Source organism: Nycticebus coucang, chromosome 9 (assembly GCF_027406575.1).
Source record: "Nycticebus coucang isolate mNycCou1 chromosome 9, mNycCou1.pri, whole genome shotgun sequence".
Taxonomy (NCBI): domain Eukaryota; kingdom Metazoa; phylum Chordata; class Mammalia; order Primates; family Lorisidae; genus Nycticebus; species Nycticebus coucang.
This window is the reverse complement of record NC_069788.1, coordinates 46,846,375-46,859,303: the sequence shown is the minus strand read 5'-3', so window position 1 is coordinate 46,859,303 and position 12,929 is coordinate 46,846,375. Positions and strand designations below refer to the sequence as shown.

The window sequence follows — 12,929 nt, the reverse complement described above, 5'->3', positions numbered from 1 at the left end:
TATTTCAAAATATTAAGGAGGTACAAATGTTTTTGTTACATGGATAACTTTTTTTTTTTGAGACAGAGCCTCAAGCTGTCACCCTGGGTAGAGTGCCGTTGCATCACAGCTCACAGCAACCTCTAACTACTGGGCTCAAGCAATTCTCCTGCCTCCGCCTCCCAAGTAGCTGGGACTACAGGTGCCTGCCACAACGCCTGGCTATTTTTTTGGTTGCAGCCATCATTGTTGTTTGGCAGCTGGGGCTGGATTCTGGTGTATGTGGCTGGCGCCTTAGACACTTGAGCCACAGGCAGCAAGCCTACATGGATAACTTTTATAATGCTTTATTCAGGGCTAGAAGTGTTCCTATTACCTGAGTAGTGTTCATTATATCTGTCAGGTAGGTTTTTACCCCTCCCCTTCTCCTTCCATTCCCATTCTTGATTTCCAATGATTTTTACTTCTTTCTCATGGGCCCATGTGTACTCACCAATTAGTTCCTAATTATTAGAGATACATGCGGTGTTTGTTTTTCCATTCTTGAGATACTTAGCATAATGGTCTCTAGTTCCATCCAAATGGCTGCAAAAGAACCATTAATTCATTTCTTTTCACGGCTGAGTAGTACTCCATGATATATACATGGATATATACCACACTTTGTTAATCCACTCATGATTGATGGGCACTTAGATTGATTTAACATCTTTACAATTGTGAATTAAAACATTCAAATGTAGGTGTCTTTTGATTAAATTACTTCTCTTCCTTTGTAGATAACCCAGTAGTAGGATTTCTGGATCAAATGGTAGCTCTATTTAAAAATTGGTTCTTTGAGAAATCTTGATAGTGTTTTCCATAGAGTTTGTACTAATTTGCAGTTTTACCAGTAGTGTTCCTTTCAGTCTTACACAGGTTCTTTTAAAAATATTATGGGAAATTGTATACATGTGTATATATCCCATTTATACATATATAGTATTTCACATATACACATGTACAAAAAAAAAGAAAATGAAAACTTTCCATATCAAGAGCCAGTGTGTCTTCTTAGGTTTCATGAAATACTCAGACTCACATGATTATCATAGGCCACATTTGGCTCTCAGATTCACTTAGAAGGATATCAGACAGGAAGCAAAGCATGCCAAGGGCTCTGCATTGGGTATTTCCTTTCAGTGGGAGCAGTTCTAAAATAGTCCGTAATTTAGTCCAAGTCTTACTTTTTCCCACCCCATCTCCCAAATGCCAACTTGGCTTAAACTCCTCATGCCACATAGGAGCCAGTACCTCTCATAACAAATCCATGGGCAAAGCTTCCAGAATCTGTAAGGAAATAATCAGTGTCAAGGGTCAGTGCATTCAGAGATGCTGACACTATGAGTTCCCACCAGTTATTATAGTTTATCCAATATGCTTCCCACTCAATATTCTTTCCAGTCAATTGCAAATCAAAAGCTATTTTTTACCACAAACAATGTTGTCTGAAAATCCAGCAAACATCCTTTCTTTTACAGATTTTTGGAAGACAGCTAGAAAATTAGCCTAAGATTAATTTAGCCATAGAGAAGTGAAAAGGATAGTATTAAGTATCAATAATTATCTACAAGAGTAAAAATGATATAGTTAATTTTTTTATTTTTAAAAAATTATTTCTTGCTGGGAGCCCATAGCTCAGTGGTTAGGGCGTCAGCCACATACAGCAGGGCTAGTGGGTTTTAAATCTGGCCCAGGCCTGCTAAACACACAAACTACAACAACAACAAAATATAGCCAGGTGTTGTGGTGGGTGCCTGTAGTCCCAGCTACTTGGAAGGCTGAGGCAAGAGCATCTCTTAAACTCAAGAGTTTGAGGTTTCTGTGAGCTGTGATGCCACGGCACTCTACCCAGGGTGACAAAAGTGAAACTCTGTCTCAAAAGAAAGAAAGAAAGTTAGAAAGAATTATTTCAATTTCTAATTTTTTTTTAACAATTACATACTGTATTTTGTGTGTTTATAAAAAAAAAGACATGATGATACTTAGTATAAAAAGACTTGAAACATTTCAAAATTACAATAAAGCAAGCTAATTAGATCAAACACACCTGAGAATTTTTGAGTATGTACATAAGTATCGAAATTAGTTAAAGCATCCTGAATTAAATAATATCTGACCTTTCAGAAGGTATCTGAAAAGTCATATGTCAAAAACATTTATGTAGAAATAAATACACTGACCATAAGAGGGTAGCCTAGTCTCACTGACACAGTTAGAAACTGGGAAAAGACGTTTTCTGACAATCTTTGAAATAGTCATCTAAACCTACGTGCTTAATTTCTTTAGGTGAAATAGTCGCCTAAACCTATGTGCTCAATTTCTTAGTGTGCAAGAAAAAAGCAGCTGTCATCCCCACTCACGGCTATGTTTGCTGCTGGAGTGGTCTTAGTGTTTTAAGTGGACTGGTTTTTAGATTCTACATATTACTGGTTATAGAGCTAGAGACTTGATTCAGAAAAACTACAGATCCCACTCAAAAAAAAACTAGATTTTTAAAAAATCTAGGTTTCTCAGAATGAAATGGAAATACAATTATTCTTCACTAAACATAATGGTGTGGTTTCATATGTGTATATTAGTCTTAGTAGTATTTTTAATTTTTGAGGGAGAAAATGTGTTCCAAAAAGAATTTCAGTGAAACCAATGACAATCCTTCAACATATTTCCACCTTTCTTTCTACCTTAAAAGTTTCAAAGTTCAGGGCAACACCTGTGGCTCAGTGAATAGGGCGCTGGCCCTATATATCGAGGGTGACAGGTTCAAACCCAGCCCCCGCCAAACTGCAATAAAAAAATAGCCAGGCATTGTGGCAGACACCTGTAGTCCCAGCTACTTGGGAGGCTGAGGCAAGAGAATTGCCTAAGCCCAGGAGCTGGAGGTTGCTGTGAGCTGTGATAACACGGCACTCTACCCAGGACGACAAATGAGACTCTGTCTCAAAAAAAAAAAAAAGAAAAAATTTCAAAGTTCAAAAGTAATTCCAGAAACCTAAAATAGGTTTTTCTCTATCGTTACTCCTGAAATTTAAAAAACATTTTGCAGTATTGGTCACTTCTCATGTCTAGATGCTCCTCCAGGTATGATTCGGTTATGTCCTGATAAACCCACTGTAAGTCAAAAATATAAGCTACAAATGCATTTAATCCCCAACAAACACATAATAAAGTCGAACCATTGCAAGTCAGGGACCTTCCTCAGTAGTTTCCTCTGTATTCTTCAGATGCCATTTATCCACTGTGTTCTCCCCTCTCAAATGGTAACAAATTAACCCATTTCCCTCTTCCACTCTAGGCCCGACTCCTGCTATACACAATGCAAATAAGAGCCACCTTCTCCACGTGACTGTCTTTGGGGAATTTTTTTCCATTGGCTTCTTCTGACACTCAGACTACAGTCTTAACTACTGAAGTACTTCTCTATAGTTCTACTACCTTTCTCTTCCTAATCCAATTACTCAGGAGGCTGCAGTCTAACGATTGATTCTGCACATTCCTTGACTTCCTAACTTCTTTATGGTAAGTGCTTTGCATGTCTAGGGCCCAGCCCCCATATTATGATTGCTGACCAAATACATTAAATAAATCACCCTCAAGGTTTCAGTTTCTTACCCTCAGTCATACCTTTCAGAAAAGGATAAGAGTAGGAAAGGACTACTGCACAGACATTCTTTCAAACCAGAAAGGAGCAGAGGTCATGCTTAACGGACAAACATTTCCAAATAATGCTGCATATTCCCAGAGAAAAAGTGGCAGAAATGACTATTGTCTGGTGACACTATTGTCTGGACATAGTCAGTTCTCAGAACTCCAGTCCCTAAGTTACCTCCTGACTTAAAGAAATGGTCCTTAGAGAAATCTGGTTATTTTCCCCAAAAGGATAATCTTTCATTCTGCTCAGTTGTGCCTTTAACGTAGCACATGCCCCAGAGTAGATGTCAGTAACTTAGAAACACTGACAGCGTAATGCTGATGACGGGACAGAGCACGGAAGGGACGGGTGCCTCAAATGTCAGTTTTATTCATGAGGAAAAAAGCAGGATACTTAAAAGAAGTTAAAAAAAAAAACCTTATTTAGTCCTTAACCGAGAGACCGCTGTGTCAGGCTTACTCTGGGAAGGAAATGCCTGGTCAAATCCTCTCCGCACCCGGCAGGAGTCCTCAGGAGGAGAAAAGTGCAGGAGGAAAAGGGAAGGGAGGGGAGTGTAAGGAAGGGGCTGGAGGGTCTCAGAACACGAACCACACAAGCAAATTAACTATTGAGGTTTCAGATTTGATTCTGGCCCAGTATGAACGGTTTCTCAATTCTTAGCCTTAATCTATTCCTCCAAAAAGTCTATGTCCTGGAGAACTAGAGTGAGCTACAGGGAAGGCGTACATACGCATATTCATGTACAAACACACAGATACACACACAGATGTTTGCGTTGAGTAATTTTTATAAAATTCCCATTTACGTCTATGGTTCCATCTGCATCTGAGAAGTAAGACTATTACATCTCCCAGGTTCTCCTTGTCCACAGGCTTCTGAATGTGGTGCACATTTTTCCAGTGAAACTTGATATTATGAGACTTGGGAGGTGGAAGTGAGGCTGAAGCCATCTCCTATGGTGAACACCATGTTTCACAGACACAAGTTTTGGCATCAGCCTGGTGTGCCCAAGACATTTCACTGCCTGAGGGCTCGGGAGGAGCTGTGACACCAGCAGTGCTTCCCACGGGCTCCTGACCTCTTAAAGCCAGGGATCGGCACCGACTTCAGTTCCTCCAGGCTTCCCAACATTTTTAAGGGACAATTTCCATAACAGTTCAATTCTATTTAGGGTATCTATCAGGGATTTCTGTTTCCCATCTGAACTCTGTTGCCGAGGATCCTCACCATTTAGTATCACCAAGAAGACCTCATTCAGGTCCCTTCAGAACCGCCCCCCCACACACACACAGAGGAAGTTAGCTTGGGAGTAATGTCCAAATCACGTGTGTCCAAATAGAAATTTCTCTCCTACCACGGAGGAAAGGAACTGAAAGTCTTTTCTAAAGACTTTTCCCCCCAAATTTAGTAATCTCACTAGAAGAACCAATTGGTGTTTTAGGACTAAACAACATCATAAGTTGCTGAGCAACACCTTGGGTTGAAGGTGCTATTATGACATATAAAATGTCTTCAAGTTTACCATATATTAATTAAGCATTTCTTTCTTTTTTTTTTTAATTAAGCATTTCTTAAGGACAAGGAATTATGGTAGCCAGCAAAGGGTAGACGCAGTAAAGTTTCACATGATTTTGCCTTTGAAAGAGACAGCAAGCCTGAATCATAGAATCAGACTCTCAACACAAACTGATACTGTATAACTCTAATCTAGCCCACTCTTCAGCTTCCAGGAAATGTATTCTGAAAAATTTTAGGACAGAATCGTGCTGTGGGTGTCCTCTTAATGATGTAGGAGTTATTGTCAGAGGATGTTCAGAGCCCTTAGATGTGACCAGGTAACTGGTAATGTGAAGGGTGTTTGCCCTCATAATTTGTGAGGGCAGATAAGACCTCAGCACAACAGTGTGAAAATCAAATCTAAGTAAATGTATTATGACTGGCATTTAATGATAGACTCACCACCTATGGGCTCCCTCACTGCCAAGTCATTATCATTGGAAGTATTTGGGTTTAAGTCTTTTCTCTCTCTTTTTTTAGACAGAGTCTCATTACGTTGCCCTTGGTAGAGTGCCGTGGCATAACAGCTCGCAGCAACCTCCTACTCTTTGGTGTAAGAGATTATCCTGTCTCAGCCTACCAAGTAGCTGGGATTACAGGCACCTGCCACAACACTTCGCTATTTTTTTGTTGTAGTTGTCACTGTTTGGTAGGCCCTGGCCAGGTTCAAACCCACCAGCCCCCGTATGTGTGGCTGGTGCCAAGCCCGATTCAAGTCCTTTCTATGTATGAACATTTTCCCTTCTGTTGTACGGTATTTCCAGAAGCACAAGAGTCAGAGTCTCAACCTTCAGCATTTTCTACAGTGAGTGTCAAAATACATTCTTTGTGTCAGAAAGTTAGTACTCATACGACAGGAGAAAAACTTTCATGCCCCTATGACATGAAGGAGGGAATAGCAAAGCCCTCCTGTGGGTCATCATCCTTAGTGTTCCTGGTTAAGCAAGCTCTTCCTAGTTTACTCTGCCCTACTCACTGACCCACATTGTCTAATCAGATGTGTCCAATCTCCAGTCTGATCATATTTAAGAAGGTAGGGATTAGGAAAACGTACCCCTTTCCAGCCCACTGCTTCCACTAACCACTGCCTGTGTTCCAAGGTGTAGCTTCCCATCCTTTTCCAGCCTTGGGAGTTCTGAAACTCAGTGTCGCCTCCAAAGTTCTCTTGATACAGCACAATGCCAGCGACCCCAAGCTCTGGGACTGAGTTGGTCATCTTAGCGTCTAGGACACTGCAGATTCATGAAGCAACAGGAGCTTCTTCTCCATGGCCTGTCTACCTTCTCTTTAGATGAGTTTTTGTCCCTTCAGTAAACTTCCCAGCTGTCACGTCTCAGAGGCATGATCAGTATTTAGCTCTCACTTTAGGGCATTTCTATTGATTCTGTCCTCAGAAATGTACTTCAGGTATGTCTCTTTCTAGAACGTGGATAGGGATGGAAGTCTGTGACTGATTAGAAATCTCGAAGACTTGATTTGAGAACTTTTTAAATCTGTACCTTATGTCCCAGACCTTTTGTAAGAACCCTACCCCTAGCAACCTATGTGTCATATTAGAAGATTTTTCTGATTGGCTGGAGTTTGACTGATTTGAATTCTAATCATGCCAGACTCCATCACACCCCACATTCTCTTTTATTCTTAACTGCTCTGCCTCTCTCCTGAGCTGTACTGACACTCATCAAAGCACCCAAGAAGAAAATGGCTGTCAGTAAAGAACCTGTGCTAGGATTTTTCATCATGGCTGTCCTGATGAACCCTCAGGAATCCTGGGCTATCAAAGGTAAGTGCTGAGAGAATCACTTCTGGGAACCATAGACTAGGAGGCATTGGAGAAAGGAACTGAAAGCATTTGCAAGACACTGTTTGAAGTGAAGGAAAAGTGGGACAGCTATGATGTGTGTCTAAGTTGGAAAGCTTAATAAATTGCAGTTTGGAGGAGTTCTTCTCTCACTACAAAATGAAGTAAGTCAAATTCAGTTTAGAGGAACAAAACTGAGCTGTAAATTGATTATTGCCACTGACTTTATATTAGACAAACTTTGGGGGGAGGTAGAATATTTTCTGACAGACAGGCATTAACAAGTTACATCTCTGGGCTTTAATTTATTTTTCTTTCTCGACAATTAGAAAAATTAAAAACCTCACATAATTTTGTTAGAATTAAATGAAAAACTTATGAGAAGTTCTTAGAACTGTTCTTAGCTAAATACATCATTGTTATTTGGGGGCATGTCATTTCTGTCAGCATATTTTGAGCACAGACGCTGTGTTGAAGATCATTAAAAAGAAAAGTCACCAAAAAGCAACAATCGACCCAAGGGAGGTGGGAGTGGAGGCATTCTGATATGAGTTGCATTTAATTTACTGGCACTTAGGACAGTGACAGCCATCGCTCCACCATCACCACCCCCGACCCTGTGCTACAGTAGATATTACATGATCTTTGCTCACTGTTACTTAGTAGTATTTTCAAGAGTGTAGAAAAATGAATAAGGAAGTGGGAGTCTTGTGAACATGGAATTATGAAAAGGTATTCTTCATGCAGAATAACCTCTACAGAGGGTGTCGGGTAGACTGGAAATAAGCAAAAGTAATTACCAGGCTCCCAGACCCTTAATGGCAATTAGAGGTTTCTACGGCCCAGAAAGGGCCATATATGGGGTGCTTACCTGGAAAGAGAGAGGTTCTTCTCTTAATTTGGAAAGAGGCAGATAAAACATTTATGTGTATGTGTGTGTGTGCATAGATTCAAGTGATAAATAAATCCCCAGGTTTATCAATACACGGTCAAACATCAAAGTCTTTCATGTTACTTGTGAAGATTAAGGAGGGAAACAGCCTCCCTTCACCCACACACACCATGGAGGCAGCACACCCTCCGGCTGTAGCCCTTCTCATTCAGGTTGATTATTCCTTAGTGTTCGTTATTCTCAGTAACAACCTTAGCAAAATATGTCCCATAATGACAGTCTCGATTTAAGGACCATTAAGATATTACAAAAGGTTGAGTTGCCAAGGCCAATCGAAACCAGACTCTTGTCACGGAAGCATCACAGTGTGGGTTTGGGCCTAGGGAGGCAGGTGCTCTACAGCACCACAGGGGATCAGTGTTCATTTCCTGGGTATCTCAGGCCCAGTTATGTTTTCTATGGATTTGTTCTTAAATACAAAGCGGTTTCTGATCCTAAACTGTGAATACTGCTTGTTATGGGCTTGTTGATACACTTAGAATTTATTTACCTATCTCATTTAATCTTACAAACAAGTCCACGACGGAATATGACAGAATCAAAACCACAGAACTATGTAATAAGGACACCACACATAAGTAGGTAGAAAAACCTGCTCAAGTTCACTAGGTAAGTAGCTGAATAAGAATGTAATATTTTACTTTATTTCACAGTTCAGACCCCAACCTTTCCAACAGTATTTCTTTCTTTTTAGACTATGATGTTCTGAGATGCTCTGGAATTCTGTGTGCTCCAGAGTGTATTTCATGCCTGGGTGGAGAGCAGGAGAACATGGCTCTTGCAGTAGCTGCTGCTGCATTTCTAAAGAGAAAATTAGTTCTCAGCTAGTAGCGTGGAGCTGAACAACAGCCTCACAAGACCCTGCTTTTCAGCCCTCATCTCCTTCAATCCACCCTCTCTGACACAGCTGCTGCTATTTTTCCCCTGCCCCTCAGCCTTGTTCAGCACGGTGTCCTCACCCCGACCCAGTCTTTCTCTTGTCCCTACTCTCTGTCACGTCTCCGTTCCACCTGGCCCCATCTCCCTCCACCCCCTCCTGCCACTGCACGTGCTTCTTCCCCGTCACCCTCTCCCGACTTCTCCCTTTCTGTCTTTTCAGAGGAACATGTGATCATCCAGGCCGAGTTCTATCTGGCTCCTGACCAATCAGGAGAGTTTATGTTCGACTTTGATGGTGATGAGATTTTCCATGTGGATATGGAAAAGAAAGAAACAGTCTGGCGGCTTGAAGAATTTGGACAGTTTGCCAGCTTTGAGGCTCAGGGTGCATTGGCCAACATAGCTGTGGACAAAGCCAACCTGGAGATCATGATAAAGCGCTCCAACAGCACCCCAGATACCAACGGTAACTCTCTCTCTGCTGCACCCCTGGACGTGGGGATCCATAGCTTCAAAACAGACACTTCAGCTCTTTGCACCCTATTATTATGACTGACTTTCCCTCGCAGGGGTCTAACCTTGCCATAGGGCCAAGGACTTTATGAGTTTGTTCCTGTCTCGATGTGTTCAAACCTTGTCTCTGTCATCCATGGTCACTTTACAGGCATTGCCCTCAGTCCACGCTGGGGAGCCAGGAGTGAGGGCCTTGGATATCTTCTACCCCAATGTTGGCTCCAGTTCACAGGACAGGGTGTCCGAGATGGGTCTCTCAGAATGTGGCATAGACTTCTCAGGGCACAGTGTCAACTGCTTTTTATTTATTTATTTTTTTTGCATTATGGCCTTTAAAAATAGGTGTGTACCACAATTCAGTGTGGGAGGGAAAGGAACGAGCCTAAGCAACAAGGGCTAATGTCTGTCATGTGTCCCCCAGTGCCGCCAGAGGTAACTGTGCTCACGAACAGCCCTGCGGAACTGGGAGAGCCCAATGTCCTCATCTGTTTCATTGACAAGTTCTCCCCGCCGGTGGTCAATGTCACGTGGCTTCGAAATGGAAAACCTGTCACCACAGGGGTGTCAGAGACAGTCTTCCTGCCCAGGGAAGACCACCTTTTCCGCAAGTTCCACTATCTGCCCTTCCTGCCTTCAGACAAGGACGTCTATGACTGCAGAGTGGAGCACTGGGGTTTGGATGAGCCTCTTCTCAAGCACTGGGGTATGGACCGTCCTCCAATCTGTGATGTTTGTGTCTGCACCTTTGGGACCCAGAGTGTCCTGATTCGTAACATCTGTCGCAACTCAGTTACCTGCCTTCTCCCACTGCTCAGCTTCCTCCACCTTTCAGTCTGTACTTCCCTCAATACGTCATTTTGTCTTCTTCTTTAATCTATTAGTAACTATTCTCTCTACGAAGTACCCCATATTTGGCCCTAAGTGTTATTCCCTACTTCATTCATTACCATATACACGCTCTTATTTTTCTCCAGAGTTTGATGCACCAACTCCGCTCCCCGAGACTACAGAGAATGTGGTGTGTGCCCTGGGCCTGGTTGTGGGTCTGGTGGGCATCATTGCTGGCACCGTCTTCATCATCAAGGGTGTGCACAAGAGCAACGCTGTGGAACGCCGGGGCCCTCTGTGAGGCACGTGGAGGGGGGTTTGGTGTGGCCAGAGGAAGACATATACAGGGTGCCTGAGGGAAAGAAAACAGAGTGGGTGGTGTAAAGGAGAAAAGGACATGTGATGCCTTTAAGAGAAAGGGTAGGAACAGATGAGGCTCTGGAATTCTCCTTGTTAGATAGGATCAGACATTGGCACCTTCTGGTGTCCCAAAGCTTCAACGTCTCTCAGCCATTTCTGTAGATGCACAGCTAGAACACACCTTCAATCCGGGAGATCATCTCCAGTGCCCAGTACCTAAGGCCTTGGTTTCATATTAGAATACTAATCCAGAGTTCAGTAATCTAGGAAGATAATCCTCGGGTTCTTCTTGGCTTCTATTTCCTCAGGCAGGACATCAGTTCAGAAGCTTTTTGCAGAGCCTGGCTTTTGGGGTTAGGGTAGTTTGACCGCATGAAATGGAAATCTCTTAGAGGTCAAATGACCAAGTGCAATCAAAAACTCTAAGAAAAAGGTAAAGCGTGGTTGCCTATCCATGTTCAGGTGGAGAGAAGGACATGCACTTCATGTTAGAAAACTCAGATTAATATTAAAAGACTTTTCTAAAGTCAAATGATTAAGAGAGAGAGGATGGAATTTGAAGGAAAGAGCTCAAAAGACTCATCTTAAACTCTTTACTGTGTGTGTCATGTTACAGGTGATGGTGTTTCTCAGGGAGACCACTGAAAAAATTTCTGCTTTAATAGTTTTACAAAGCTGGCAATACTCCCAGTTGCTGACTTCAGTGAAAACAGCCACCTTCAGCCATTTCCAGACCTTTAGCCACCCCAAAAGTGGTGATCCCTTCCCTGATCTCTCAATACTCCAACATCTGGTTGGATTCCGTGACTGTTGCCCTGTCCTGTATCAGTTTTACTTCTATTTTCCATTATTTTATTATTACCATGCAATTCATCTGAAATAAACTCCTTCTAGACATCCCACAGGGGCATCTCCTGTGTACCTGTTGTTTAGGGTTTCTTCAAACTGATTTTTCTAAATACAACAAATTATCCTGATAGGTCTTAAGTGGAATTTTTGTCTCTTGAACTAGTTCTTTGGTCGGGGGAGAGGAAGGAGCTGGGGAATATGTGTGATCCTTGCATCTTGAAATACCTGATTGCTGAATGTGTCTTATAAGCTCTGGAGTAATACAAATGTCCAGGTTCGTTAGGGCTTGGTTTCATTCCAAGCATCTGCAGGCGACCCTGTTGCCATGGTCTAGACCTCAGCAGGAAAACCCTAACACTGGTTGTCTGTTGGGAGATCCTTCCTGAGCAGTGGGTTCAGAATCTGGTTTTGGTTCTTGAGACTGCAAGTCAATGACATATCTGTATCCTCAGTAGAGTGAACTTCAAACCCCGGGTTTTAGCCTCTGCAAATGGGTGCACCAGATGGAGGGGAGCAGATGAGGGTGGAGTGCGGAGCAGAAGAAGAGGGTCCACATACATTATGGGATGTGCAGGTCAAGACCACCCAGTTCAGACTTACTCAGGAATGAGACTGGACACTAAAGACTGTCATTAGCCATTCAATTAAACATGGCCTCAGATGCCCACTTCACTCCCGGGAGAATAGGCTGACGTATGCTTGGAACCATATTATATTTGGATGTGTTTGTTTGAGTGGAAAGTGAAAGGGGAGGGGGGACAGGATATGGCACTAAATGAGAGGAAAGTATGTGAAACACAGTGAGCTATTATTGCTCTTTTATAAATTTAGTTTTTCTAAAATGGTTGTGAGAACCTACCAAAAATCATAAAGAGTATTCGTGACAGCATGAATAGACTGCAAATAAGTGGCTCTACCACTGACTATGACTTCATGGGTATCTTAATTTAGCCTCAGATTCCTCATGAAAATATTGATGTTAATTTTTGTTGCATTGAGTCATTTTCAGAATTAAAGGGAAAATGTAAGCAAAGCAATTAGGTACTATGCTTAGTGGTAATAAAATATTTCAAAAATTATACATTCCATTGTTTTTCTCAAAATTTCTACAGCCTGATGATTAAACAGAAGCGACATAAACACAAACTAAAGCATCATGGTGTTGTAAGATTCATGCGTCAATAACAAGATTCTCTCCATGTGGTTCAGTGAACCAAAGCAGAATCTTTTTTTTTGTGTGTGTGTGTGTGTGTGTGTGTGTGTGTATGTGTGTAGACAGAGTCTCACTTTATCGCCCTCAGTAGAGTGCTGTGGCGTCACACAGCTCACAGCAACCTCCAGCTCCTGGGCTTAGGCAATTCTCTTGCCTCAGCCTTCTGAGTAGCTGGGACTACAGGTGCCCGCCACAACGCCTGGCTATTTTTTTTGTTGCAGTTTGGCTGGGGGTGGGTTTGAACCCGCCACCCTCAGCATATGGGGCCGGTGCCCTACCCGCTGAGCCACAGGCACCGCCCCCAAAG

General features: G+C 42.4%; 1 protein-coding gene across 3 annotated transcripts; it reads left to right on the top strand.

Annotated features, from left to right (window-relative positions):
• Positions 1-6,822: 6,822 nt before the first annotated feature.
• LOC128594938 (HLA class II histocompatibility antigen, DR alpha chain-like) lies at positions 6,823-12,490 on the top strand. Of its 3 annotated transcripts, XR_008382662.1 has the most exons (6): positions 6,852-7,010; positions 9,080-9,325; positions 9,794-10,075; positions 10,347-10,516; positions 10,873-10,993; positions 11,177-12,490. XR_008382662.1 is itself a non-coding variant. In XM_053603865.1 (5 exons), exons 1-4 carry the CDS (start codon positions 6,929-6,931, stop codon positions 10,499-10,501), a joined length of 765 nt encoding a protein of 254 aa, XP_053459840.1. In that variant the 5' UTR covers positions 6,852-6,928; the 3' UTR covers position 10,502; positions 11,177-12,490. The 3 variants fall into 3 exon arrangements, 1 of the variants encoding a protein (XP_053459840.1); XR_008382661.1 differs by having other exon boundaries at positions 6,823-7,010; positions 10,347-10,993; XM_053603865.1 differs by lacking the exon at positions 10,873-10,993 and having other exon boundaries at positions 10,347-10,502.
• The last annotated feature ends 439 nt before the right edge of the window (positions 12,491-12,929 follow it).

Excerpts from the sequence above, each read along its gene's own strand:
- LOC128594938 (XM_053603865.1), top strand. The coding sequence starts at position 6,929 with ATGGCTGTCAGTAAAGAACCTGTGCTAGGATTTTTCATCATGGCTGTC. Across the intron at positions 7,011-9,079 it reads GGAATCCTGGGCTATCAAAG|AGGAACATGTGATCATCCAG; the intron begins GTAAGTGCTGAG and ends CTGTCTTTTCAG. Across the intron at positions 10,076-10,346 it reads GCCTCTTCTCAAGCACTGGG|AGTTTGATGCACCAACTCCG; the intron begins GTATGGACCGTC and ends ATTTTTCTCCAG.